This window comes from Lissotriton helveticus, chromosome 8, assembly GCF_964261635.1.
Source record: "Lissotriton helveticus chromosome 8, aLisHel1.1, whole genome shotgun sequence".
NCBI lineage: Eukaryota > Metazoa > Chordata > Amphibia > Caudata > Salamandridae > Lissotriton > Lissotriton helveticus.
In genome coordinates, this window is record NC_136069.1 from 937,874,229 (window position 1) to 937,899,578 (window position 25,350).

At 46.5% G+C, this 25,350-nt stretch overlaps 1 protein-coding gene across 1 annotated transcript in view; it reads right to left on the bottom strand.

The window, feature by feature from the left end:
• Positions 1 to 25,350, bottom strand: part of LOC144773831 (interphotoreceptor matrix proteoglycan 2-like) — an 896,924-nt gene that overhangs the window by 663,102 nt on the left and 208,472 nt on the right. The window contains exon 2 of the mRNA XM_078658926.1: positions 17,628 to 17,794. Coding sequence (XP_078515052.1) covers positions 17,628 to 17,794 — 167 coding nt within the window. The remainder of the gene's footprint in view (positions 1 to 17,627; positions 17,795 to 25,350) is intronic.

Here is a 25,350-nt window from a genome sequence, read left to right on the forward strand (position 1 = left end):
TCCACCCTCTGCCTGACCACGAATCAAATAGGAGATTAGAGTTCATTAATAACTCCTTTGTTCAGTTATTACACCAACACCAACTTGTAATGAACACAACTAACTGTTGGGTGTGCGGTCTCATGCCTCACACAACGGATTAAAGTATCCCCTATTTGGTCCTGCCATTTAGTCACAATGGTTCAGTATGGGCATATAGGACAATGTTCATATATGCACGAGAAGTCCAACCCCTACGTTCTGTGAAAGACAACCTCAAGACTAGCGCCCTAGTCAAAGGTATAGTTGACATGATCAAGGAAGTAACTTCTTATGAAGATACTCCGGATGATGAGATACTTGCATATGTAGGTTGGAACGTGACCGGATATGGCACTACTTTAAGTGAGAAACAGCAAGCCAAAAGATCGTCCCTTATCTGGATCGTACCCCATCAGGGTCACCTGTGTCTGCAAGGTGTTGGCAAGAATCCCAGAGCTCAGCTAGGGAAGAGTATCTGTACAGAAACGTATGTTTTTGGATCTCAGACTTCCCCTGCGTTTTTAGCCGCTAAGGGTACTTATTTCATCTGCCATGATAGAGCCTATACATGGTTGCCCCCTGACTTCTCGGGCTCATGTTTTGTTTCATTCCTGTTACCTCCCACCTACACAGCAGCGGCGGATTACCACCGGACAAGGGTAGTTAGAGGTGTCTTGAGTAAAGAAGACACTGCAGGTCAAGAATTTGGGGACTTTGCAAAGGGTTTTCTGCCGTTCTGGGGATCCATGGCTAACAGTAGAAACATAAGGCAATTAACAAGGGTAGTTGAGTCCACCGTGACTGAAACTGCTGGTGCCCTTAGTAACTTGACTGCTGAGCTCCAGTCGGATCGACTTATGACCCTTCAGAACCGGGTCGCTTTGGATGTTATACTTGCAGACCGAGGTGGAGTATGCAAATTGATCCAGTCTAGTTGTTGCATTTTCATCCCAGATAATGCTCCAACCGTGTACAGGGCCATCTCAAACTACATAAGATTTCTGAATCTATCCATGTGGATAAAGGAGATTGGTCGTTAATGGGATGGTTCTGGGAACTGATATCTGCCTGGGGATGGAAAATTCTGATGGTCATTGGGATGGTCTTAGCCATTCTTTTCCTGTTCTGTCTATGCATACAGTGTGCTCCTGCAATATGTGGCCTCTGTGTTACATCATGTGTAAGGAAGCCTGTGTCAAAAGATGAACTAAGTACTAGAATGATGTTACAGCAACATCTCAATGACTTTAGGAATATAGACCTGGACTCAGACTGACATGAGGATAGATTAATTGCCTATGTAAGGGCAAAAGGAGGGATTGAGGTTCTGAAAATCTGGATTCGTATAATCATTCTGGACACGAGAATTAAAACTTCGTCGAAACATGACGAATTTGGTATCAAAAGACCGAGAATGACGAGTACATCGTGTACATGTATTTTCAGCATATTCGAGTAACGATTTCACCTCGAAATCGTCATTTACATTCTGAACCCTTGGCTTCCATTTATGTGTTGCCCTTTACATAGGCCTTAATCCAGTTGAATTCAACTCCACAAGGACACATACTCCTTAATCGACTTTTCCATGACCTGTACAAGTTGGAACCATTGCCCCAGGCCGAACTCGTTAGGTCAGTTCCCTCCCAGTGGCCGAGCGAGATAGCATCTAGGCTCAACAAACCATAAAACCATTTCAGCGCGCACACCTGCCATATCTCGCTCACATCTATCTCCACTCTTTTGCTTCACTTACTTTATGGTGGGGAGGTGCCCGTTTTTATTAGGGGTCCAGTGATATCTGATGAAATGTTGGGCCTTGCCAAAATGATTTGTTGTAGGCAGCACGAAGTGAAATATGGACATGTCATCATGACTCTGCTTTCTCTTTGTACTAGAAATATGTTAACGATTTACTTTACAACCAAGAATGTTTTGCCTGGAGCCCAAAATTGTGTATACGAAGAGAAGCCTGACTTTGTAATAATGTGCAGTCTCCTGAGAATATACCCGTATTGTACTTCTAGGACACTTGTTACCTTGGTTGCAGCCAAAAAACTAATCTTTGACTTCACCTAGAAGACTCTGAGTTTCTGTGGTCTGGATCAGGAAGAACCCGAGGTCTCTGGGTGTTGATTCCCTGACACCGCTGGGTTACCGGTTCTGTGCCGGCTCTTAAAAACCCAGTACCTCACCGGCAGGGTATCCGCAAGGTGAAAGCCAGGCATTCCGTCGCGAGGGGCCGTTGTGGAGATTAAGCAAGCTATTGCCCAGAGTCGCAGAGTGTGAACCCGTGAATCGAGTAGGCACCGGAGCGAGAATTGTCGAGTCCATGGACATTTTAGGACTCAAGACCCCGCCGAGCCGGGAATTGAACCCTGGTCCCGGGCTGACCTCTGCTTCCAGGTCTGCCTCCTCTAACCAGTGAGCCACATTTCTCCACCTCCTCTACTACTTTGGCCAGATAGCCGGACCACCCTCCGGGCCACACAATATTGTGCAGGATGGTGAAAAGAGCCCACAGGAGGGAGCATGACCCGGCCCTCCACTATATTAGCCCCCGCCTTGCGTGACCCCCCAGCCCATCCCTCCTGCCAGCCCGACCCATCATTCCCTGAGTTACGGACCCCCTAGTTCAGTTCAGAACCTGGATAGCCATTTGCTGACACCCCTGGCAGGGGCCTCTGGACTAGAGACTAACATACGGGTCGATGTCACGCGATAATCTTACCAGCGTCCACGTTCGCCATGTCCCCTGGCAACTCTGACAGAGGTGCCCGGAAAGTCCCTTCCACAGGTCGACGAATTGATGGCCGGAGTAATGACCCCCGCTGTTCATTGTCATGAAAACGTTAATGTTAAATGTAATACGGCAGCAGTCAAATATGCAATATGAAGTAATGTATGACATGTCAAAATATAAAATCCAATAAAAAGTTTAACAAAAAAAATCTGAATCTAAGTTGGCACAAAAATGCCTTAAGCAAGCAGTATTGTACGAGAGTAAAAATGGAAACTTGAACAACTTCTGGTCCATGATCAATCGGCAGGTGAATGAACCAAGCAGAGCTGTCAGTACCAATATCTCTGAATCTGACTGGTCATATTTTCTGGCAAGGCTCTTTGCATCCAGAGATTCTGCAGAAAAATCAGACTGCTATGTTATTCAGCGAGGAAGTCATCTCTTTCCCCCAAGCACTGCGGCAGCTCCTAGCTCTGCCAGTACTTGAGGTGCGGAAGCTTCACCTTCTCCTACTAAAGATCGTTTTTTTTGATGCACGAGCTAAACCTGGTCCTGGCAAAGTCCAAAACTGATGGGGCCCTGTTGTCACATGGGCGTCCACAGGTCCTTTCCAAGCAGGACACATCCTTTTGGGACAGCAAACTCACACCACTATTTGAATACTGTCTAAGGAGCTCATCAATTCTGGACTCAGTTTGTGGTGCCATCATCCAGCTTATCTATAAAGGAGGCTCCAAAACCGACCCCAGTAATTGCAGTATTGGAGGGGTTGGTAATATTACGTACCATGCTGTACCTCTGCTTTGTGAATTTTAGGGCAGCTTTTGACAGTATTCCTCAGGGGACCCTATGGAAAAAGCTAAAGAAGAGGGGCATCCCGCAGAGCCTCCTTGAGGCAATCATACAACTACACCCTGACACGTTGATCCGTGTTAAATTGGGTGATTGGACTTGTATGTCTAGGAAAATAGGCACCTTGCTGGGAGTCAAGCAGGGGTGTGTGTTGGCCCAATTACTCTTTTACGTGTGCATCTCCGATCTGTCCAGTGCTCTCAACAACACAAATAGCAACCCATCCAAGATTGGGGGTGAACATATCAGCAACTTGCTGTATGCAGGTGGCCTTATTCTGCTTAGCAGCACAAGAGTCGGATTGCAGGGGTTGCTAAATGTTTTGCACTCTTACTCCAACGCTAACCACCTGGATGTTAATCTAAGGAAAAACAAGATTCTCATTATGGCCAGAAAAATCAATAAGGTGGGTAGTTGGTATCTCAATGGCAATAAGATCTCGAAATAGTAGACATACAAATATTTTGGCATTACAATCGACTCCACGTGCTCTTTTGTTCGACATATAGAGGCTGTAGAAACAATGGCTCTTGTCCTCCTTCTCTCTTCCATCTCTAATCTGCCAAGTTCATTGTAGGGAGGGACCCTGATCCACTTCTGAGGGAAATGGGGGCTAAAATCTTTCTTGGTTTATGGCAGTGAGATCTTGTTGGGGAGGAATGGTAAGCTTCTAAATAATCTGGTCACCAAGACTTACAAGGCTTCTCTTCAATTGCTGAAATCCTCATCAGCCTCACAGATCCAATTGGGACTTGGCCTTCTTGACCAACAGTGGCAAGGGCAGGAGGGTTTCTAAATCTTTGCCACAAACTCTGGCTTTCTAGAGGAGGACGTTTGGAACCCCTACTGTTGAATGAAATTCAATCAGATGGTGCTAACCAATCCCACGCCTTGTACCTTGAGGAGTGCTGAAGTCTTTTGAACGCCAGAGAGCTCTGGGATTCACACGTGACCAAAAACACCTTTAAGCAAAGCATTAAAATCTGAGTACATCTTCTCTCACGCCAAGCTGAAATGGATATTCTGACAAAACCTAGGTACTCTTGGGCCATCATCAAATTTTACCAGCTGAGGCATCAACAACACTACTTGGCCTGTACATACTCAAAATTATGAAACATTAAAGTTTATGGTTCATAAGCTTGGGGATTGAAGCACCTACCCAGATGGTGCAGGCCTTCGGAAGCTTCAACATGCCGGCAGGCCCTTGTTAACGCTCTTAATCACCACTTTGAACACTTTGCTAGTCAAGATTGTGGCCTTAGCAGTTAAGAAACTAAGGCGGGTGGTCACAGTCCGTGGTGTGGCACCAGCCATAAGTTCAAGCACCTTACATGACGGACGGTCCGTGAGCTTCACAGCACACTGAGGAAAACTTGTTCACTTAAATGTTTTAAGTTTCATGTTTAAGTGCTGTCTCTGCCTCCTGCACCAATGTTATTCATATAATTTATTTTTACAGCGGCTCTTGTTTATGAGATTTTCGTTTTAATGCATCGTGGGATTAGCACTGTGTGGCGCTCTTTGAGGTTTTTTTTGTTGTTTTTTTTGTGGAACTTTTTATTAATTTTATAAATACAAACACAAACAACTTGCAAGGAACAAAGAAAAAGAGAAGACAGCAATATAAACAACGTTGCATTACATGGTGTGGGAGCGGGAAGGTCAACCAATGAGCGTATTTTCCATCAAGAAAGAGTCTCGCATGGTGGGGGGGCAGAAGGAACAAAATATATCCAATACACAGTAAGAAGTGGAGGAACCCTCGGGTTACGGGGACGTAGGTGCAACATCTGGGTCAGGGAGAGGGGGGTACATATATCGCCACGGTAAGTGTTCCACTGAGCCCATATCTTCCCCCATTTTCGGGGGGTACCCCGGGAAATATATACAGTTTTTTCCCTGTACATGCACCAGTCCATGTTTTGTTTCCATTTCCGAATCCCGGGTGGTCCCTGAGCGCCCCACAGTTGCGCAATGTCTCTTTTGGCGATCATATTGCCCAAGGTCACCCATCGAAGCTGCGATACGGAGTAGTCGTTCGGTTCCCATACATTCAGCAAGCATCTCCTAGCCTCCGGCATCGATCGCACCCCCGTAACCTCACTCATCACCTCGTGCACACTGGTCCAGAATCGCACTATCTCAGGGCACTCCCAAATGATATGTAAAAAGGTGCCCAGGAGACCGCATCCACGCCGACACAAACCATCCACAGAAAAGCCCATGTGTACCAAACGGGGACCAGTCACATACACTCTATGCAGGATTTTAAGTTGCACAAATCGAAGGCGCGCCTGGATGGCCACCTCTTTAGGGGAGGAGATCGCCGCCTGCCAGTCCTCGTCGTCCAGCTCCAGCCCATCACCAATCCAGACCTCTCTAAGGCAAAACAGGAGATCAGACCTGGAGTTGATCAATTTTTTATAAATAAGCGAAATCGTACTATCAGGAACATGTCCGTCTAGTACCCTGTCCTCAAGCGGGGACGACTCCGGAATCTCCACACCCAAAGGGAAGACTGAGAGCACCGTGTGGCGGACCTGCGCATAGCGAAAAAATTCGCGATCGCTCAGAGCGTACTCGGTTTTCAATTCCTCAAACGTCTTCATTCTCCCCTTAGTCCAAACATCATCAATCCTGCTGATACCTATTAAGTCCCACCTATCAAACCCCTTCGACTGCCAGAGAGAGCCAAGTCTATCGGATGCATACAGTGGGGTGGCACGAGTCAATTTATTAGTCCACCCAAGCGCCATGGAAGCCTGTCTCCACACCTGGACAGCCGTCCTAGTGGGGCCCGTTACGTTTCGAGGGGTGATTTTCGAGTAGAGGGCTCTATTATAGTCACCCCCCGGTAACAACCATTTGTCCATCTCGAAGGCCGGATTCGGCAAAGGGCCATACATGCAATGATTTATTGCCCCCAATTGAGACGCCCAATAATAGCGACGGATATCAGGCAAAGCAATTCCACCGTCGTACCACGGGAGCGACAGTTTAGCGATGGCGATCCGGGGCCTACCCCCCCACACCAGTTGTCTCTGTAAACTCTCAACCTCACGGAAATATTTAGCCGGGACAACGTCAAGTGTGTTTTGCAATGCGTAGAGGAAGCGGGGCAGTGACATCATCTTAAACAATGCTGCTCTACCTAGGGGAGAGAGAGGGAGTTTCCCCCAGGCGACAACATCTGCCCGAAGGCGCTGAAGAGGGGGCAGCAAGTTCCGGTCAAACCGCAGTTCAGGTATCAGAGTGATAAAAATGCCCAGGTATTTAAATCCATCCCTCACAATCGCGATAGGACAACCACTTGGCAGAAGAGGGGCGTCTCCCGACAGGACGTATACACAGGACTTCGACCAATTGATGACAAGACCCGAGTTTTTGCGAAAGGACGTTAAGACATCGAACAGTACAATGAGGGATTTACGTGGAGATGTGAGATACAGCAGAATATCATCAGCATAGAGAGATACACGGTCCTCAAACTCCGAATTCCATCTAATGCCCTTCAGGGACGGCTCCCACCTCAACCAGGCCGCCAGCGGTTCCAAGGCGAGAGCGAACAACAAGGGGGACAGGGGACAGCCCTGTCGCGTACCCCTGCCCAGTGCAAAAGGTGCAGAGACCCGACCATTGACCACCACCTGAGCCATGGGACCGGCGTAAAGCAACTTGACCCACCGAACAAACTCCGGACCGAAACCAAACTTGACAAGAACCGCCCACAAATACGGCCATTCAATCGTATCAAACGCCATCGTAGCGTCCAAGGACGCCAAGATGGCGGGCTCACGTAGCGTCTCGGCTCGTGCCAAGACGCCATGCAACCTTCGGAGGTTAAGCGCCGTGTTGCGATGCGGTATAAAGCCGGATTGATCAGGGTGAACCAGGTCCCCAATGACAGTCGCCAAACGTGTCGCCAGCAGCCTGGCCAAGATTTTAGGCTCCGCATTAATCAACGAGATGGGTCTAAAAGAGGCACAGCGATCCCGAGGTTTACCATCTTTGTGGATGACAACTATAGTGGCCTGTCTCTGGTCTGGTGGGAGAGAACCCACCTCCAAAGACTCGAGAAACATAGAGCGCAGATGTGGAGCTAGCGTGTCCGGGCGTAGTTTATATAGCTCAATGGGGAGCCCATTAGGGCCCGAAGCCTTGCCGGATCGGACCGAACGGACAGCAGCGGCAATCTCGTCCACAGTAGGCGGCGCATCCAGAGCATCCCTATCAATGTCAGGCAATCGGGGAAGTGCAATATCCCGCAATAGCAGGTGGGAGTCCTGCTCAGAGCGATCAGACACCTGGGAATACACCTCGCGGAAGTAATCGGCGAAACATGTGACAATATCAGCAGGGTCAGTACAACACTCTCCATTCTCCGCAACAATCACAGGGACGACACGACTTGCATTCTCCCTCTTATCCAGCCAAGCAAGTAATTTCCCAGCCTTATCACCCACATCATACAGGCGGCCCTGCTGTTCCCTTCCCATTTCCTTAGCAGCTTCCGTGACCAGAGCCCTGTATTCATGTTGTTTCAACTCCAATAGATGTAACCCCTCAGCGGTGACCTCAGATTCCAAGCACCCCTCCAGGGCTGTGACCTCCCCCTCAAGGCGAACCATCTCAGCACGGTTGGCCAACTTCACGCTACCAATCAACGAGAGGGCCTGGCCACGAATGACAGTCTTGTAAGCTTCCCAAAGTAAACTTGGGGAGGAAACAGATCCCACATTTTCCGCAAAATAACAATCGTGTGTTTTAACCAGCTCAGCCCTGACCCTGGGGTCCTTCAAATACCAGGGGTTAATCGGAGCCACTCGGCCCGCCGAACCCTGCCGTGTATCAACCACCAGCCAAAGCGGAGAATGGTCCGAGATACCCCTTGCCAGATGTTTAACTTCCCGTATGAGGGATGCATGGGCCGAGGGCAGCAATATATGATCCAACCTCGAGGGACTACCATGAGCACCAGAATGATAGGTATATTGCAACTGCCCCGGGTGAAGCAAGCGCCAGCAATCAGTGAGCCCCAGCGTCTCTAGGAAGTCACTCAACCAAGTCTGGGCCTTCGGCAGTTCCCTGGGAGGGTGACGGTCACACATCCCCGAGACCACCGCATTAAAATCACCCCCAACCAAAAGCAGACCCTCGGGGAGACCCAGGATAAGTCCACTCAGATCAGCGAATGTGGTGGCTTGGAGGCCCAGGGGCACGTACACGGAAATCAGAATAAGAACCTTCCCTTCCCAGCGCCCCACAATGGCGGCGTATCGTCCCTTATCATCCAGTATGACATCATCAATGGCCAAGGGGAGGGAGGTCCGAACCAGAATGCCCGCCCCTCTGGAGCCCGAAGTGAAACCCGAGTGCGCCACAAGGCGATAACCACGCCTATTCAGAGCGTAGCACTTGTTGCCGAGCAAATGAGTCTCCTGCAGTAAGACAACATCAGGAGATAAACGTTTCAGCAATTGTAGCACCACCCTCCTCTTGATCCCATCCCCCAACCCGTTCACGTTCCAACACAATATCTGAAGTCCCCTACCCCCATCCCCGAATTCAGCCCCTCCCCCGCCCCACACCCAAAGCAACTGCATAAAACAGGAGTTTGCCTTTCCTTCGCCTTGCAAATAACAATAAAATTCAAACCAACAACCCAGTCCCCCCAACAATGTCAAAACAACTATACCCCCCACCCCGCACCCCTGCTGAAGACCAAAAAGCCCCATAAACTTGCAGTGTGCCTGTCGCCCAACCACCCAACTAATCTACGAAAAGAAAACCCAGGAGGAGAAAGGACCCGCTCACCCCCCACCCACCCCCAAAAGGACTATTACATGCAAACATTAATGACACAGCATAGCACAGTTCAAAGCCAACATAAAGGGTACGGGGTCAAAGTTGACATCTACTCCTGCTCCGTCGGGCCACCGTCCGCCCGATCCGATCTGCCAGAGTCCTCAAAAGGTTCTTGATCCGCAGGCAGCGAGTCAAGCCAGTCACTCACGACCCCAGGTCAAAGAAAAAAGTACGATCCCTATGAACCACCCGCAAACGGGCCGGGAAAAGCATGGCATACTTCATAGACCGTTCCCGGAGTCTCTTCTTGACCCCTTGAAACCCCAGCCTCTGTTTCTGGACCTGTTGTGTAAAGTCCGGATAGAAGCTGACAGTAGAGTTCTCAAAGGCAATGGGACCAGACTGCCTCGAAGCCTGCAGGATAGCGTCTCTGTCCCGGAAATGAAAGATCCTCGCAATGATGGGTCGCGGGTTAGCACCCGATTTAGGTGTGCCGCCGGGGATCCTATGTGCACGCTCGACAGCGAAAAACTTGCTGAGACCCTTGGGCGCCAAGTGATTCAGCACCAGGTCTTCCACCAATAAGTCCGTCGAGGCAGCAGTCGATGATTCCGGGACCCCAATCAGGCGGATGTTATTGCGCCTGGCACGGCTTTCATCGTCCTCTAGGCGCCCAGAGAAATAGTCATTAGCCTTCCGCAGATTCCCGACTTCAGCCTGTAAGTCAGAGACGTCAGTGACCAGGCTAGTGGTCTTGAGATCCAGGGATTTGACCTTTTCGTTTGTCTTCGCCAAATCCGCCCTGATCAGATTGACATCAATCGACACAGTATCCAGTTTAAGAGTCAAGGCCTCATATTGTTGCCCCAATGAAGCCTTCATACCGGTAATGGCGCCCATGAGATCCCGCAACGAGGGCTCTTCCTCAATCGATGAGTCCTCCGGCATTGCCGTCGAGGGTTTAGATGCTGCGCCCGGCGATCCTTTAGTAAGGGTGTACCGGTCCATAATGTTCGTTTGCAAAGCACTCCCTCGAACGCCCGGTTTAGTCTTGCGCCTCTCACTCTCTGGCTTGGTGGCCATCTTAGATCCTGGACCCGTACGGGTCGCCTGTTGTCGGGTGAAAATGGTGACTGCGGTGGCAAATGCAGGACCAAAAGGGCGAAGGTGGTGCCAGTCTCAGAACAGAAAGCCACGACAGATCGGCATCAGAAGCGAATAGACCAAAAGTATAGGCACGTCCGGCCGTCTACGTAGCTAACAAAGTCAGGGTGATCTCCGGACAGGAATCGAAACCAAAAGCGGTTGCCAGCCCACTCAAGTCAGGCAGTCCGTTGTTGTTCACTTACTGGACGGCAGGCCAGACAAGATAGCTCGGGGCGTCAGCTTGGAGCAGGCCAGAAAACTGCGGCGATCTGTATCTCCGGACCCCGAAGTCCAAAAAAGTTTTTGGGAACAGATAAATGATCAGTAGAACTGCGCCAATAAACACCCGTCGTCCGAACCAGGATAAAGTACAGGATAGTCGATGGAGGTGGCGAGGGTCCGGGAGCCCTGTGCTCACGCGACCATCTTGGGTGCGCGCGAAGCTCCTCCTCCGCTCTTTGAGTTTTTATTTATTTATACTAGGTACACTGAGCCAAATTATGTGTTGGTTTTAAAAGGGAACAATTGGCTCCCGCACCTAACTCCTGTTGACAAAAGTCTGCTGTTTTTCGTATATTGCACTTTGCACTTTGTTTTTATCATCTACTGAAGTAGTTTACCTGCACTTGCGTTACTGATAAATTTAAAAAGTATTGAAGTTTTTTTATATGAAATTTTAATGTTGTTTATTTTGCTATAGATTGTAATGGTTTTAAGTAAAACAAACAAATAAACAACTACTATTAGAGAACGCAATACTGTTAATTGTATTTACTTCAACTAACACCTAAACTTGAACGTTTTCCTGCTCGTCTTACTCCTACTAACTCTCTTAAAACGCACATACTCCTGCCTTCTCCTAATCTTACCCCAATTTTCACTCCTTCGTACAACTATTCTCACTACTATTGTTCTTCTTTTGCTCCTACTCACCTACTTACTCCTAATTCCTCATACTTCCCCTCTTACTCCTCTCTACCGCTGCTCTTAGTTCAACTTAAATCCGTTCCCCCACCCACGCGGGTTCATCACCCGCTTCATCTCCTCTGCACTCATCTATCATTCCAAAATCATGCATCAATTTTCCCTGTCCTAAGAACATTCCCAAGCACCTCCTCATACAGCAAGCATCATATCCCACCACAGCCATGCAGTCATCCATTCATCCTTGTATAAAACCACACAGGTGCGGATCCATCCGTGCAAGCAAACAGCACCCACAGATCTGCCTTCCCCTCTATGTGTGTCGCCTGGCTGAAGGCATGGCAGTGTGTGCACAAGCGCAATTGGGGATTGTACCTATGCAGGCAGGGACCGTATGCAGGGCCGGACTGGGAACACAAACCAGCCCTCGCTATTCTGCCCGCCCGGGCCGTGGAGGGGGGGGGGGCGAGATGCAGCACTGCTTCCCCTTTGGCACTGCTGCCGCTTTTGTTACAGGGGACCAATATTGCAGCACTGCTGCTGAACCATCCCCCAGTAGCAAAACCGACACCCAGCACTTAAAACCCTTCCGGCCCACCGGGAAAACGCCTAGTGCCTGCTGCGGCCAGTCCGGCCTTAGCTGTGTCTGGTTTCCTTTCATGCATGGTTGTTACACCAAAGAACACAACATAGCTCAAAGCAAGGAAGACCTGAAGGCTTTGGCAATGCTTGTTGTGACCTGGAGGCGATCAGACAGTTGAGTTATTCCTAAACAATAATTCTGTCCATTGATCAGCGGGAAGAATCGATTTCAGGATTACCCTTGGACCCCAGGCTAGAGACAATGCGCCAAGAAACCTTACAGATTCAAAGCCACCAACCTCCTCGTGGCCCAGTTAGGGACAGGTACTGATGCATTCCTTTTCGGGTTAATTAAATATTCAGAACCTTCATTGCTCTGCAGTACAACACAACCAGGCCCGGTTCTAGAAGGAGGGCCAGGTGGGAAAGGCCCTCTCGAGTTAGCCCCGTGGCCCACCCAAGGCCCTCCCAAGATAGCCCCGTGGCCCACCCAAGGCCCCCCAGGATAGCCCCCCCGAGGCCCACCCAAGGCCCCCCCAGGATAGCCCCGTGGCCCACCCAAGGCCCCCCCAGGATAGCCCCGAGGCCCACCCAAGGCCCCCCAGGATATCCCCGAGGCCCACCCAAGGCCCCACAGGATAGCCCCGTGGCCCACCCAAGGCCCCCCAGGATAGCCCCGTGGCCCACCCAAGGCCCCCCCAGGATAGCCCCGTGGCCCACCCAAGCCCCCCCCCATGATAGCCCCGTGGCCCACCCAAGGCCCCCCAGGAGAGCCCCAAGGCCCCCCCAGGAGAGCCCCGAGGCCCACCCAAGGCCCCCCCAGGATACCCCCGAGGCCCACCCAAGACCCCCAGGAGAGCCCCGTGGCCCACCCAAGGACCCCCCAGGAGAGCCCCGAGGCCCACCCAAGGCACCCCAGGATAGCCCCGAGGCCCACCCAAGGCCCCCCCAGGAGAGCCCCGTGGCCCACCCAAGGACCCCCCAGGAGAGCCCCGAGGCCCACCCAAGGTCCCCCAGGATAGCCCGGAGGCCCACCCAAGGCCCCCCCAGGATAGCCCCGAGGCCCACCCAAGGACAATCTTGCGTGCCTACAGGCTCGCTATTAAAGCACCATTGAGTAACTTTCACATCTAAGGCCAAACGCCTTGCGCTATTTTAGGTGCCTGGAGGCAGGGGTGAGGTCACTAGTGATCGTTGCGTTTACTGTGAATGTGTAAACGAAGGGGTACTAGAGACACCCCCACCATAGAGGTACCGCAAGCTCTGGTCACACAGTATTTAAGAGATTAAAACAGATTTATGTCAGAAACGGCGTGAAGGATATTGGTATAGTGAAAATGTCCATGTAAGCAGGGCAGATATCTTAGTAGTCTTTTGTTTTATTTTCTTTCTGCTGTGACGCTATTTTTTACTTATGTCTGAGATCATAGTAATTATGCGGGCGGGGAAAACCAAATTATGCGGCAGTGTTGACTAAATTATGTGGTAAGAAAAGGCAAATTACACAGTGTAATGGGGCATATTTTGTAAAATATTTCTTCATTATTTTTATATTTTTACACGATAACACTTTCTTGGCAAAGGTTACGCCTCGTTAGTACCAGTTTAACACTAAAATGCAGCAACAGACAACTGATAGTTGACCAGTTGATCAGTCAGCTTTTGAAAAGGGTCTCCACTGCTACGTAAGACGTCACTGCGCTTTTAGTAACTTTTGATCCATTTGAAGTAGAAACGTTCTTTTCTCTTAAAATTTTGCAGCAGGTGATGGATTATGTGACACATTTGACAAATCCATAATTATGCTGAATACGCTGTCGCCTCTGAATCACATATTTCCAGTGGCCCTGCTTATGGTACAATATTAAGAAAAAAATAACTCTGGCAATGGCAAAGTTGTGACTCTTCTTAAGTGAAAAGACTTGTCAAGTTTCACTAATACAACACCCATACAGAATGGGAAGGAGCAGAGCAAATGCCTATTACAACAAAGAAAAGCACTAGCAACATGTGCTGCAGCAGTTCTGCCTACTCTCACCAATTCTCCCGAGGTACTCACAGAAGGCGGAGCTCTCAGATATAAATAGAAGGAACGTAAAAAACATACACACCACTTTGGGGCACCAGTGACTTTGCATTTATTCTCTCCCAACAAATTCTCTCATTTTTTTACATGAATATCCGGAAATGGATTATAGCCAGGGTCACTGCTTGTATGCGATTCTGCTGCTGGATTGTTTTACACGTAATTATGAATTTGCCACATAATGCATCCAATGTTACTGAAAACGCAGTGATGTGTTGCTGCACAGTGGGAAACAACCAGCTCAGCGCATGCCTTACAGCGCATGCGTTTACATCGCGTGCACCTACAACGCACGCGACGTTACATCGCGTGCGTTGTCTGTGCACGCCATTACGTCGCATGCGCATTTAGAACGCATGCATTCACAACGGGATGGGATGTAATGGCGGCCTCCGGGGAACACAGACGAGAGGGAGACAACGCGGGAACAACGGCGAAACAGGTAAGGAGGTGCTGTTTTGGGGTTAGGGCTACTAGGGCTACTTAGGAAATGGGTGCTGTTTTGGGGTGGTGGTAGGGATACTAGGGCTACTTAGGAAATGGGTGCTGTTTTGGGGTGGCGTTAGGGCTACTAGGGCTACTTAGGAAATGGGTGCTGTTTTGGGGTGGCGCTAGGGCTACTAGGGCTACTTAGAGAATGGGTGCTGTTTTTGGGGTTGCATTAGGGCTTAGGGCTACTTTCAGTATAGAGGCTGTTTTAGGCTTTAGGGTTGAGGTCGGAGTGTAGGCTTGTATTACTGTTTAGGGCTTAGAGGTTAGGGAAGGGTTAGCGTGCCGTATTGTAGGGTACAAAGTTTAAGGTTTAGGGTCGGGTACGTCGCGTGCATTAGGGATTAGTCCTACTTTCAGTATAGGGGCTGTTTTAGGCTTTAGGGTTGAGGTCGGAGTGTAAATTGCTATATAATACCATGCGGGGTGTCTGTATGCAATGTTATGGTCTTTCACATGCATGCCTATACCAATGCGACGTAATGGTATGCGATGTGATTACTCACGATCTAAGGGCACATGCGGTGTAATAATTCCGATGTAAGGGCATGCGATGTGAGTGTTTGCGATGGATCGTCATACAACCCTGCACAGTGGATGGCTTTTCACAAAGGTTTACGTGTCACTAATGAGGTAAAGCCTTTTTTCCACACTGTTAACATGTGTAGACAAGCATTGGCAAAGCCAATTGGTCTCGCCCCGTGGGAGGGCTTTTAACATTGGCAATCGGGTGATGGGTGGCTAACAGGCGAGGAGGGGTGAATTTGCAAAAAAGAACTATAAAGAGGCTACAGTGGCCGCTTCTTAGTGCTTCTTAGGTTCAGATTGCAGAAACGGGGCAGGTGGAGGGGGAGAGGAAGAAAGAAGAAAGAAGAAAGAAGAAAGAGAGTACAAGAGAGGGAAATGGGAAATAAAACAGTGGGAAGGTTGGTAAAAGCAAGAGAGAACAGAAAAGAGGAGAAGGAGAGAAAGACCGAGAGATCGAAAGACATTAGGGGAAAAATGGAGAGAGATTGGAGGTGTATCAAAGAAGGTGAAATTATAGGGTAAATTAAGCATTAAAATGTGGCACAGTAACAAATCAAATAAAAAAACATTCTGACAGCAGATTCATGAAGATAAAGATACATGGGGTGGTGGTGGAAGGGGGAGAACAAACAGGGACGTGATATGGGATGGAAGGTGGAAATAAACAAGGGAGGGTGGAGATAAGTTAAATACATTTTTTAAAAGAGCTAGAGAAAGGCAGCAAAGAAGAACGACAATGATACCAATGATTGGTAACCTATGGTCGGGTTCCAAGCCCACTATTAGGTACAAGAGTGTGTTGCTTAATTCCAGAGCCTGCTGATCTTCAGGCCCCAAACTTATAAGAGAGAGAAGGGTGAGGTGGAGAGAAGCAGAGGTGAAGCTGAGAGATGGGGAGGTGTTAGGGGTAATGAGGATGAGGTGGGTGCAAGAGGGAGGATAGTTTGAACAAAAGGTGGACGGTGATGGGAAGAAAAGGAGGGCAAGTCGGAAAGACAGGGAAGAGTAAGCAAGAGAGAGTGGAGGGCGAGGAACAGAGAAAAGGGCAAGGAAGAGAGAGATGGGTGAGGTGGAGAGAGATGGGTGAGGTGGAGAGAGATGGGTGAGGTGGAGAGAGATGGGTGAGGTGGAGAGAGATGCGTGAGGTGGAGAGAGATGCGTGAGGTGGAGAGAGATGCGTGAGGTGGAGAGAGATAGGTGAAGTGGAGACAGAAGAGTGAGGTGGAAATAGAAGGATGAAGTGTAGTCAGAATACACTGCTGCACAGTGACAAATGTAAGTGATCAAGAGAGAGAGAAAGTAGGATAAGTTGAAAAGAGAGGCGGGTGAGGTAAAATAAATATAAAATTGAGTGGGGAAAAATGAAGGGACATACAAACACAAGTAGCTAAGATGGAGAGAGAGTAGGATGATGCAAAGAGAGAAGAGAGTGAGGTGGGAGGAAGTAGAGGGTGAAGTGGTCGGGAAAGCAAGGTGAACCAGAGAGAAAGGAGGGTGAAGTCGGAAGAGAGGAGGGTGACATGGAGAGAGAGGAGGGTGACATGGAGAGAAAGGAGGGTGAAGTGGAGAGAGCAGAAGACATCACACCTATAGATTTAAACCTCTAGAAATGCACAGGCAAAACTAGTAGTCAGAACCAGGCAATAGTATGGTATGCAGTTCACCCAACATGCACAGACCCAGCTATCAGACACCTGGGAGCCTCTGGACAGCCCTACTTATCTTCAAGGCCCACCCATTCTTCTTCATGGCCCACCCAGATCCCACATTCTGGAGCCGGGCCTGAACACATCACATCTACATTCACATCTTGCTGCACTTCCACTTTTCAGACGTCCTTACCAACACCAAACGCCATTTAACTACTGATGAAGAGGGTGTGCGTGATGTGAAAAGATTAGCTTTGAATGCACTGCAGACATCTCGGCAGGAGACAATGGATAAGCCTTTAATGCGCCCTCGGCCAGGGGAACAAGTTGGCAAGCCTCAGTGGTGACAGACGTCTGGGAGTCTCACTTCCATATCAGAATGGCATGTAAGTGATTTGTAAAAGGGCTAAGCAGTTTCAGGTAAACTAATAAAAGGCTCCAGACAGGCTACCCTAAAATGACCCCAGGACTGCAAAATTCATTTGCAGGAGTATGGTGAGAATTTCTAGTTTAAGATTGAAGTAATTGGTTTGAGTGAATCCCAGGCGTGTGCCAAAAAAACTCAAAATAGGTAATCGCATTAAGAGCGCACATTTTGTGTGCTGTGAAGTTCCTAATGACAAAACAAAAACAAGCAATTCAAAGTATTCTTTCACCGAAAATATTTTTAACAGTGGTGACAGAAAAGCAGATGTTCAAGTAGAGACACTAATCAACTGGAATGTACAAATTGATCAACATGTAGGAGCACACAGAATTGTATTTATTAAAAAGTTAAATCACACTGGTCCGAACGTACCTTCTCAATTAGGCTGAGGTGCTCTTCTGTGTGGCTGAAATTGGCCCCAATGTCAAATATAGTCAGACTGCCTTCCTGGCACAGCTCCATCCAGTTCTGATACTCATTTCGGTCAGGGAGTCGGTCCCAGAATATTTTGAAGACTTCCCACATTGTTTCCTGGCACACTAGGAAAACACAAAAAGGAATGAAATTAAAATAAGGCGTATTACCTTGTTTTAAAAAGCGTACTAAACCACTAAACTTGCAATAATATATGTTGTGTCTTGTATAGCTGGTGTCACTCATAGCTGCAGTAAATTGATATCTGCCTCTCTGATGACAGGTATGGTTTCCATACTCTCTGGAGTTCACCCACCATATTTACACAAGAGGAATGGGAGTCGAATGAAAGAGTAATTCAAAGACTCCAAGACTAACTTGAAGGGTTCAACCATATCTGGTCTTTCTTTTTGATTAACACCATACAGCAGGATACCTGCTGACCCCTCCCCAAGGTAGTTTTTGTTCTCAGCTATTAATAATATGCCGTTTATTAAGACCAAGATATCAAGACCACTCCGTTGTAGTACTTATGCAGCTAGATACCAGTAATATTAAATTAAACTTTTATGCATTACCTAATTGATCATTTCTTCTGGATTGATGCTATGGGTGTTTGACTGGAATACATGCACTATATAAATGCTTTCTCTTGTCCTATAATTCCTCCATCTCATTTTGGTCTTTCTCCGCAACCACCTTGTCACTACCCACCCCATTCACCAACCCGGGAAAAGGATCATGATAGACAGTTATATGAAGCCTCCCCTTCTGATTACTCATGGGATGTTATGAGATAGAGTACAATACTGCATCAAAGGTGTGAATTTGATTTGCATTTATTCAATATGCCTACCAATAGTGTTAACACAATGTGCAGGTACTCTTGTAACCTTGCATTTGTGCGTTCTCTGCAGGTGCGCAATGCTTCCTGATTATTGTACGCCCCTTTCCATCTGTTGGGACTTTTGTCTTGTATAGAAAATATGAGACCCTGGCTGGCCACTTTTAACGAGCCATCCAGCAAATGGTGTAACAATACATCTCAAAACCACAGCAGACGTCATCTCAAAACTACAGCAGACGTACTCAAAGAACTTTCTAGAATGCTTATTTTTGGTGCGTGTTAGCGAGGTGGGTCTGGGTAAAGAGAGCTGTGTTTATTTTCAACACTGGAAGAACCCTTCAATATTAACTTGTTCAATTTGACTGATTCTAATGCTCAAACTACTAGGTGGAATTTTTAGAACTCTTAAAAAACATAGATAAGTCAGTAGGGGGCATATGTATGAAAAGACAAATTGTGAGTCCTTAATAGCGATTTTTTGCGAATCGCTATTAAGGACTCGCAAACTATGTAGGTAGGAATCGCAAGAATAACTGCGATTCCTACGCATTCCTTAATTGCGACTCGCAAACTGTGAGTCGCAATTAAGGAATCCTTTCCCATTCATTCCTATAGGCCAATAGGCCCATATGAATGGGAATTGCGTGCGCAAATTGTGGGTACCCAACAGGTACTCACAAATTGCGCACGCAATTTCTATGGTGCAAGGGTTCCAAAAGGACATCCTGTTGTACCCCTGAAATGTGCATATGTGCACATGTGGCGCACATACATATGTGTGCCTCGTGGCACTTTGAAAAAAGTAAAAAAGTGCTTTTTACAAAGAATTTGCTAATTACCACCAAATGTAAGTTAGTGGTAATATGCAATTTCTTATGCCAAATGTGCACAACTTAGGTGCTTTCTTCATCGCATTTAAGGACTCGCAATTTGCGATTCCTTAAAGCAATTGCAAAATAGGGAATCACAAATTTGGCGATTCCCCATTTTGCGATGGGTTTTTTCTATAGTACATCACAAAAGGCCTTTTCCCATTCGCAAATGGGCCAATTCTGAGAATCCGCCCGTTTGTGAACGGGAATTGGGCTTCATACATATGCCCCTAGGTCCCTAACAGAGACACAGTTGCTCATTGCACTATTACTTTGTCTCTTATTGTTAGACGAAGTAGGTCTGATTTGCTTTTTCTCCCCTTTGTTCCAAGTAGAAGGCTATGTTGTCCAAAACCACATGATCTCAACTTTTGCTCTCTGTATAAAATATCACAGCATATTTTATGATACGTCTGGCTGGATCTGTTAATCATTCAGACTACAGCATCTGCAAGTGATTCCGTTTATTTAGGTTCTCTATTCAGAATGCCATTTTATCCTGGGAACCCAGAAACCAATACTATTTACAGTCTTTGTGTCATTCAGTTTAAGGAATGTCAGTGATTTATGCTTGGATCATTTAATTCATCCATGAACATATGCATCATTGTTTCTTTCCCAGCATTCAAGGTACCAGGTTGATCAAGTACATTGGAGTGAAAATGTTTTCTGGTGGACTCTATGCTTGATTTAGTACTCATACTAGTATAGAATAATTGTTGAAAAGTCTATCACTAGTGTTAGCCTTGGGCTTCCATGATGTTTTCATAACATTGGAAGGAAAAAAGCAGATCACCTATCTGGATTCAGAGTATATCTAATTTTGGTCACAAACTATTACTTCACCATTCACTTCCTAAACATAAAGATTAGTTGTTTTCCAACATTTCCACCACAGCATCTCCAAACAATAGACATTATCACTGCTTACCCAATGCAGACACAAGAATCATATGACAGTCAAAACAGCAGTGATTTACAAAGACATTCTCTAGTAGAGCTAGTTCTGAAAAATTGTATTGATAAAGGTAATATGTGAGAGAAAGAGGTCAAGAGGTTGAAAGATCATACAGCCATCTCCATCAGAGACAGCACTAGTACACTGTCCCTTAGTTTGGTGCCAGTATTTCCTTATGTATATGCCAAATATCTAATCTTTCTTCCTTCAGGCAATGTTCTGCCAAAATCACATGACTCTCATTTTGCCAAAGGTTAAATAATAGTGTACTAGTATCTTTCTATTTCTTTGCAGTCCCGAATTTGAAAACGCATTCTAGCAAACTCACAAGGTGTTGATTCATTTTGGTACAAATTAAGAGATACTGAGTGATGCCCCGCTTTCTTTTACGGGATGATCCCTATATTTTGCCAAATTTGTGCAACAGAAGAACATACCACAAATATGTGAATCTCAGGTATTACATCGCAGACATTAGTAAATGTGTTGTTTCGAGATCTTGAACACTTGCATCTTTGTATAACATTGGTTATTCTAAGCTCCAATATTGGTTGCATTTTGATAGGGTGTTTAGCCTGTTCAGCGCTATAAACTATTATTCATTTGAATTCTGCTGTTAGATCTTCAACACAATAATGTATGCTATCCATGACCAGGGTAGAACATGAGGACCAAACAAAATAAATAAATAATAATAATAATAATAATAATGTATGCTATCCAGACATCTAGAATCTGAGAATCTGCAGATCTTTAGAGGGTATACTCTGATCATAGAGAACACAATCACCTTCTAAATTCAGATGCAGATTCCAGTCTATTTAGGGAAAATATGAAAATGTGTCCTTAGTGGTAATAGACAGCAAGATGCACATATAAAAAAATAGTAATTACAATTCAGTTGTTCAATCAACTTGAAATTATTTTTCAGGTTAAATCTTCCGAGCTTTAGGAATGCAAGGGCAATTATTTGTATGTTTTGTTTTGAAAATGTGAATAGAGAAGCACATTACCTCAGAAGGAACCATAACTAAGAATTTAGATTGATGGTTATCCTACAGATTGCACCATCAGTGTCTAAATCTTTAGGCGTTTGCTCAGGCTTTAAGTTTAGGGTGACCAGACGTCCCGGTTTCCCCCGGACGGTCCCGGTTTTCCCTGGCTGGTCCCAGTTTTTGGAGCAGTGTCCCGGCGTCCCAACACTTTGCTCCAAATTAAAGAAATGTCCCAGTATTTGTACAGTGCCCGGGTTAAACAGCGAAATGTCTCAGTTTTTAAATAGTATCTCGGGGTGCTCACTTATTTCACACAGGTCCTGTGACAGGTCTCTATTGGGCTCTCCATTTTTGCCCTCAGGGTAAAAAAAAAAGTTTACCGCTGCACTCCACTGCCTTCAAAGAAACCAGTTATAGTTCGTTCACAGTCTCATCATTCCAGAACTGAAGCACTTTCATTGTTATGTACAAAGAAGCCAAAGTTGTTGCTTATTTTGCTTATGCAGCTAACAGCAATTGACAAAGCTTATAGTTCTGGCTTGTTGTGTGTGTAATGTTACTTTTTTTATTATTTATCTGGATACAATGACAGAAACAGCACATTTTTTCGGGCGGGACACTATGCTAAGCACAGATTTTTTTAGCTTATGTGTTTTGAGCCTCACCCTTAATTACATCAGCCACGCCCCTTTGAGAGACCCCCCTCAGTTTTTCCATCCCACTAAAAGCCTGGGTACTTCTGTCATGTCACCTGGTCTTTGTAGAGTTCAGTGTGGGAATTCAGCACACTGCCTTGTTTGGGAGAGCTTGGAGGGCAGAGGGTGCATGAGTGGTTGAAGGGAGTTTGGGAGAACTGTCGGGTGTAGTGCACGAGTAGTGATGTGGTCTAATTACTGTAGCCTCCAAGCCTGCTCAGGTAGTATTTCTTCTACATCTGAAGGCCCTGTGTGATGCAGAAGCGGTGATACACCTGCGGTGCAGTTATCTCATGGGACATGGTTGGGTGAGATGCACAGGGTCAGAGGCGAGCTCTGCTTGCTGTGATCTACAACATGTCAGTGCTGTAGTACCCTTCTCCACACTACTCAGACCGCCTACCTGGAAAGAAGCTATGCGCTGTATGGTTCTACCAGATGACCAGAAATGTGGGCTTGTAATTGGAAAGTAACTGCCCCCTGAAGAAAGGCACTCCCTAAAATGCACTTGGGGAAATGTTTTCAAGCACTATGATGTCACGGGTTTTATCATAGCAAAGAATGGATGCATAGACAGTGCCTAGAGGTGTTTTTAAAGCTGCACAAAAGGAGACACTTATGTATGACAGCCACGTGCACAGTGCGGACATCACCAGTAATATACTGCATCAATTTTAGAGTTAGCCTTGTACCTGAAAAATGCCACAGTCACCCCCCCCCCCTTATCTCAGAAGCAGAGACAGGCCAATAGTCACAGCCCAACCCACACCTCAGAGGCACAGACAGGCATTCTCTCATACCTCCCCTTATCTCAGAGACACAGACAGGCCTACCATCTCAGCCCTTCCCGCATCATAGTGCCTTTTGTCTCCCTTTCTCTTTCTTCTTCCTCTTCCCCTTCTCAGCTTCTGGCATGGGGCAAGCTTTTTACCCATTTTTGCAAGTTCTGGATTAAAATAGTTACTTACGCAGACGACACTCAACTTGTCGTCTCGCTATCCCAACAAGAGAGTTGCTTGGAAAATCTATTTCCCTGTCTCTCTGGAATTTATTCCTCGATGACCAACTCCCGGCTCAAAATGAATGGAGCAAAAACAGAGCTAATGCTCCTGGGCCACCAATTAACAGCTTTACCTAAGTCCATCTGGCCTCCATGTATGGGTGACTTCCCCGTCCCTAAAGAAGAAATTAAAAGCCTAGGGGTTTGGTTTGAACAAGATCTGACCTTCAGGACACAAGCAAAAAAAACTGCTGGTATTTGCTATGGCCTACTTCGGTCTGTGCGGAAGGTCCTTCCACTCCTGCCTTTTCAGTCTAGGAAGCTGTTAATCCAGGGTCTTATATTATCTAGACTGGATTACAGCAATGCCCAGTTCCTGGCAGCACCCGAAGCCACCATCAACATGCTCCAACGTGTTCAGAACTCAGCAGCTAGGCTGCTTACCGGCTCCTCGATAAGATCTTCGGCCAAGCCGGCATTGAGATCTCTTCACTGGCTGCCGATCCGCGAAAGAATTAAATTTAAATCCCTGTGTATAACTCACAAGTTACTTCAGGGAAAGGGACCCCCTATCCTTAGGAACCTCATTTGCCCCTACAAGTCCTCTAGGTCTCTCCGTTCTGATTTTGGAAATTTGGCCACTGTCCCCAGAGTGAGGAAAGCGCGCTCTGGGGGATGTCGATTCTCGGTCAACACGGCAACACTTTGGAATTCTCTTCCCGCAATGATTCAAACTGAATTTTGCCATCTGAAATTTCGTAAGCTCCTCAAAACTTTTCTTTTTCCCATTGAGCCCTAATTAACGGTACCCTCCTCATTTGTTTTGCTCTTGGTTCTACAGCGCTGGGACGCTCCCGGGCAGTCATGCGCTTTATAAATCAAATTTCATTTCATTTAATTTCAGTAGTTTTGAGGTCGTTCTTGGCATTAATAAAGCATAAACCCCACAACCTATAATGCACATGCTGTTAGCTTAAACATCCACTGCTGTCTGGGTCACACATCTGATTTGTCATCTGTAATTCTTCATCTGTGTCTGTAGAGGCGGCTGTCATTGAAGTCACTTTTCTATATTGATAACAGCTGTCAAATAGTCCTACTTTTATGTCCATGGTTCCTGCTAACTCTGGCACTACTTCTATGTCTATGACCTGTCCCTGTTTTTGGTTTTGAGAATCTGGTCACCCTAATTTGTTTCATTCCACAATTTCAGAAAGGAAGAGCAATAAACAATCATTCCCAATCCAGTTGCCCAAGTTTAAAAATCCCAATATATTGCAATCAAAGATTTATAAAGTGTGCCATGAAACAATTCCTCAAACACGAGCTGTGCTATGATTGTATGTAGGTACTATCTTGATTGTTATATATAGTAATTCAGCACCAACAATGTTATTACAAGTGCAATAAGTGCCGATGTTTAGATTTTATGTAACAGAAAAGATAAAATACAATAAAGATATATTTTTTTTAAATGACAATTCCTCAACTTCATTTAAAGTTGTTATCAGGATTCTTGGCAACTGAAATTGATGGATGGTGAGATTGTTCTGTGACTCAAAAAGGATGCGTGTTGAGAGTGTGGAGACTGATAGCCAAGATTTCTCAGCATGAGACTGATACAGTAATATGTGAGTGGGGTGAGTGTGGAATCTGAGAGGACATTATGGTATAGGACGAGCACCCACCTGGTTTCACAGAGGATGGGGGAAAGGTGAAAGGGTTTTGTTTTGAGCATGAGGATGAACTGGCACCAAGCTGTCTGTGTTAGTGTCTTTCTGGAGGTGGTGTTATATGGGGAACAAACAGGAAGTCACATTTTGGGAACAAACGTTGTTTTTCATAATCAGACTTTGACCGAGAGCAAAAGTGAGAAAAGGGCAGAAAAGGGAGTAAAGAAAGATATGCAGTGACGCAAGGAGAAAACAGGAATCAAAATGAGCCTATTAGAGTGCAACTAAGAGACCAGAAATGTAGAGTAGTGGAAAAAAGAGGCATTAAGTGGAATCAAAATGGGATAGCTTTGTATATTTAGCAAACCCAGCATTCGGTGTTGATAGAGGACTCCTAAGAAAATGTTGGGCTCCTGGACGTGTGTTTTACAAATTAAGCACCCACCTGGGATATCTTGTCGCATCACTTTGCTTCACTGGGGCATATCTGGGGTAGATCAGGGCAAACACCCACAGGTTTTGACACAAAGTCCAATTTACTAAGATAGAAATACTGGGCTTTTCATCAAACGTTAACACAGTACCGAAGCAGGTGCAATTGAAACAAGGAGAAATGTGCTCATTTCTCAAAAAAATGACAG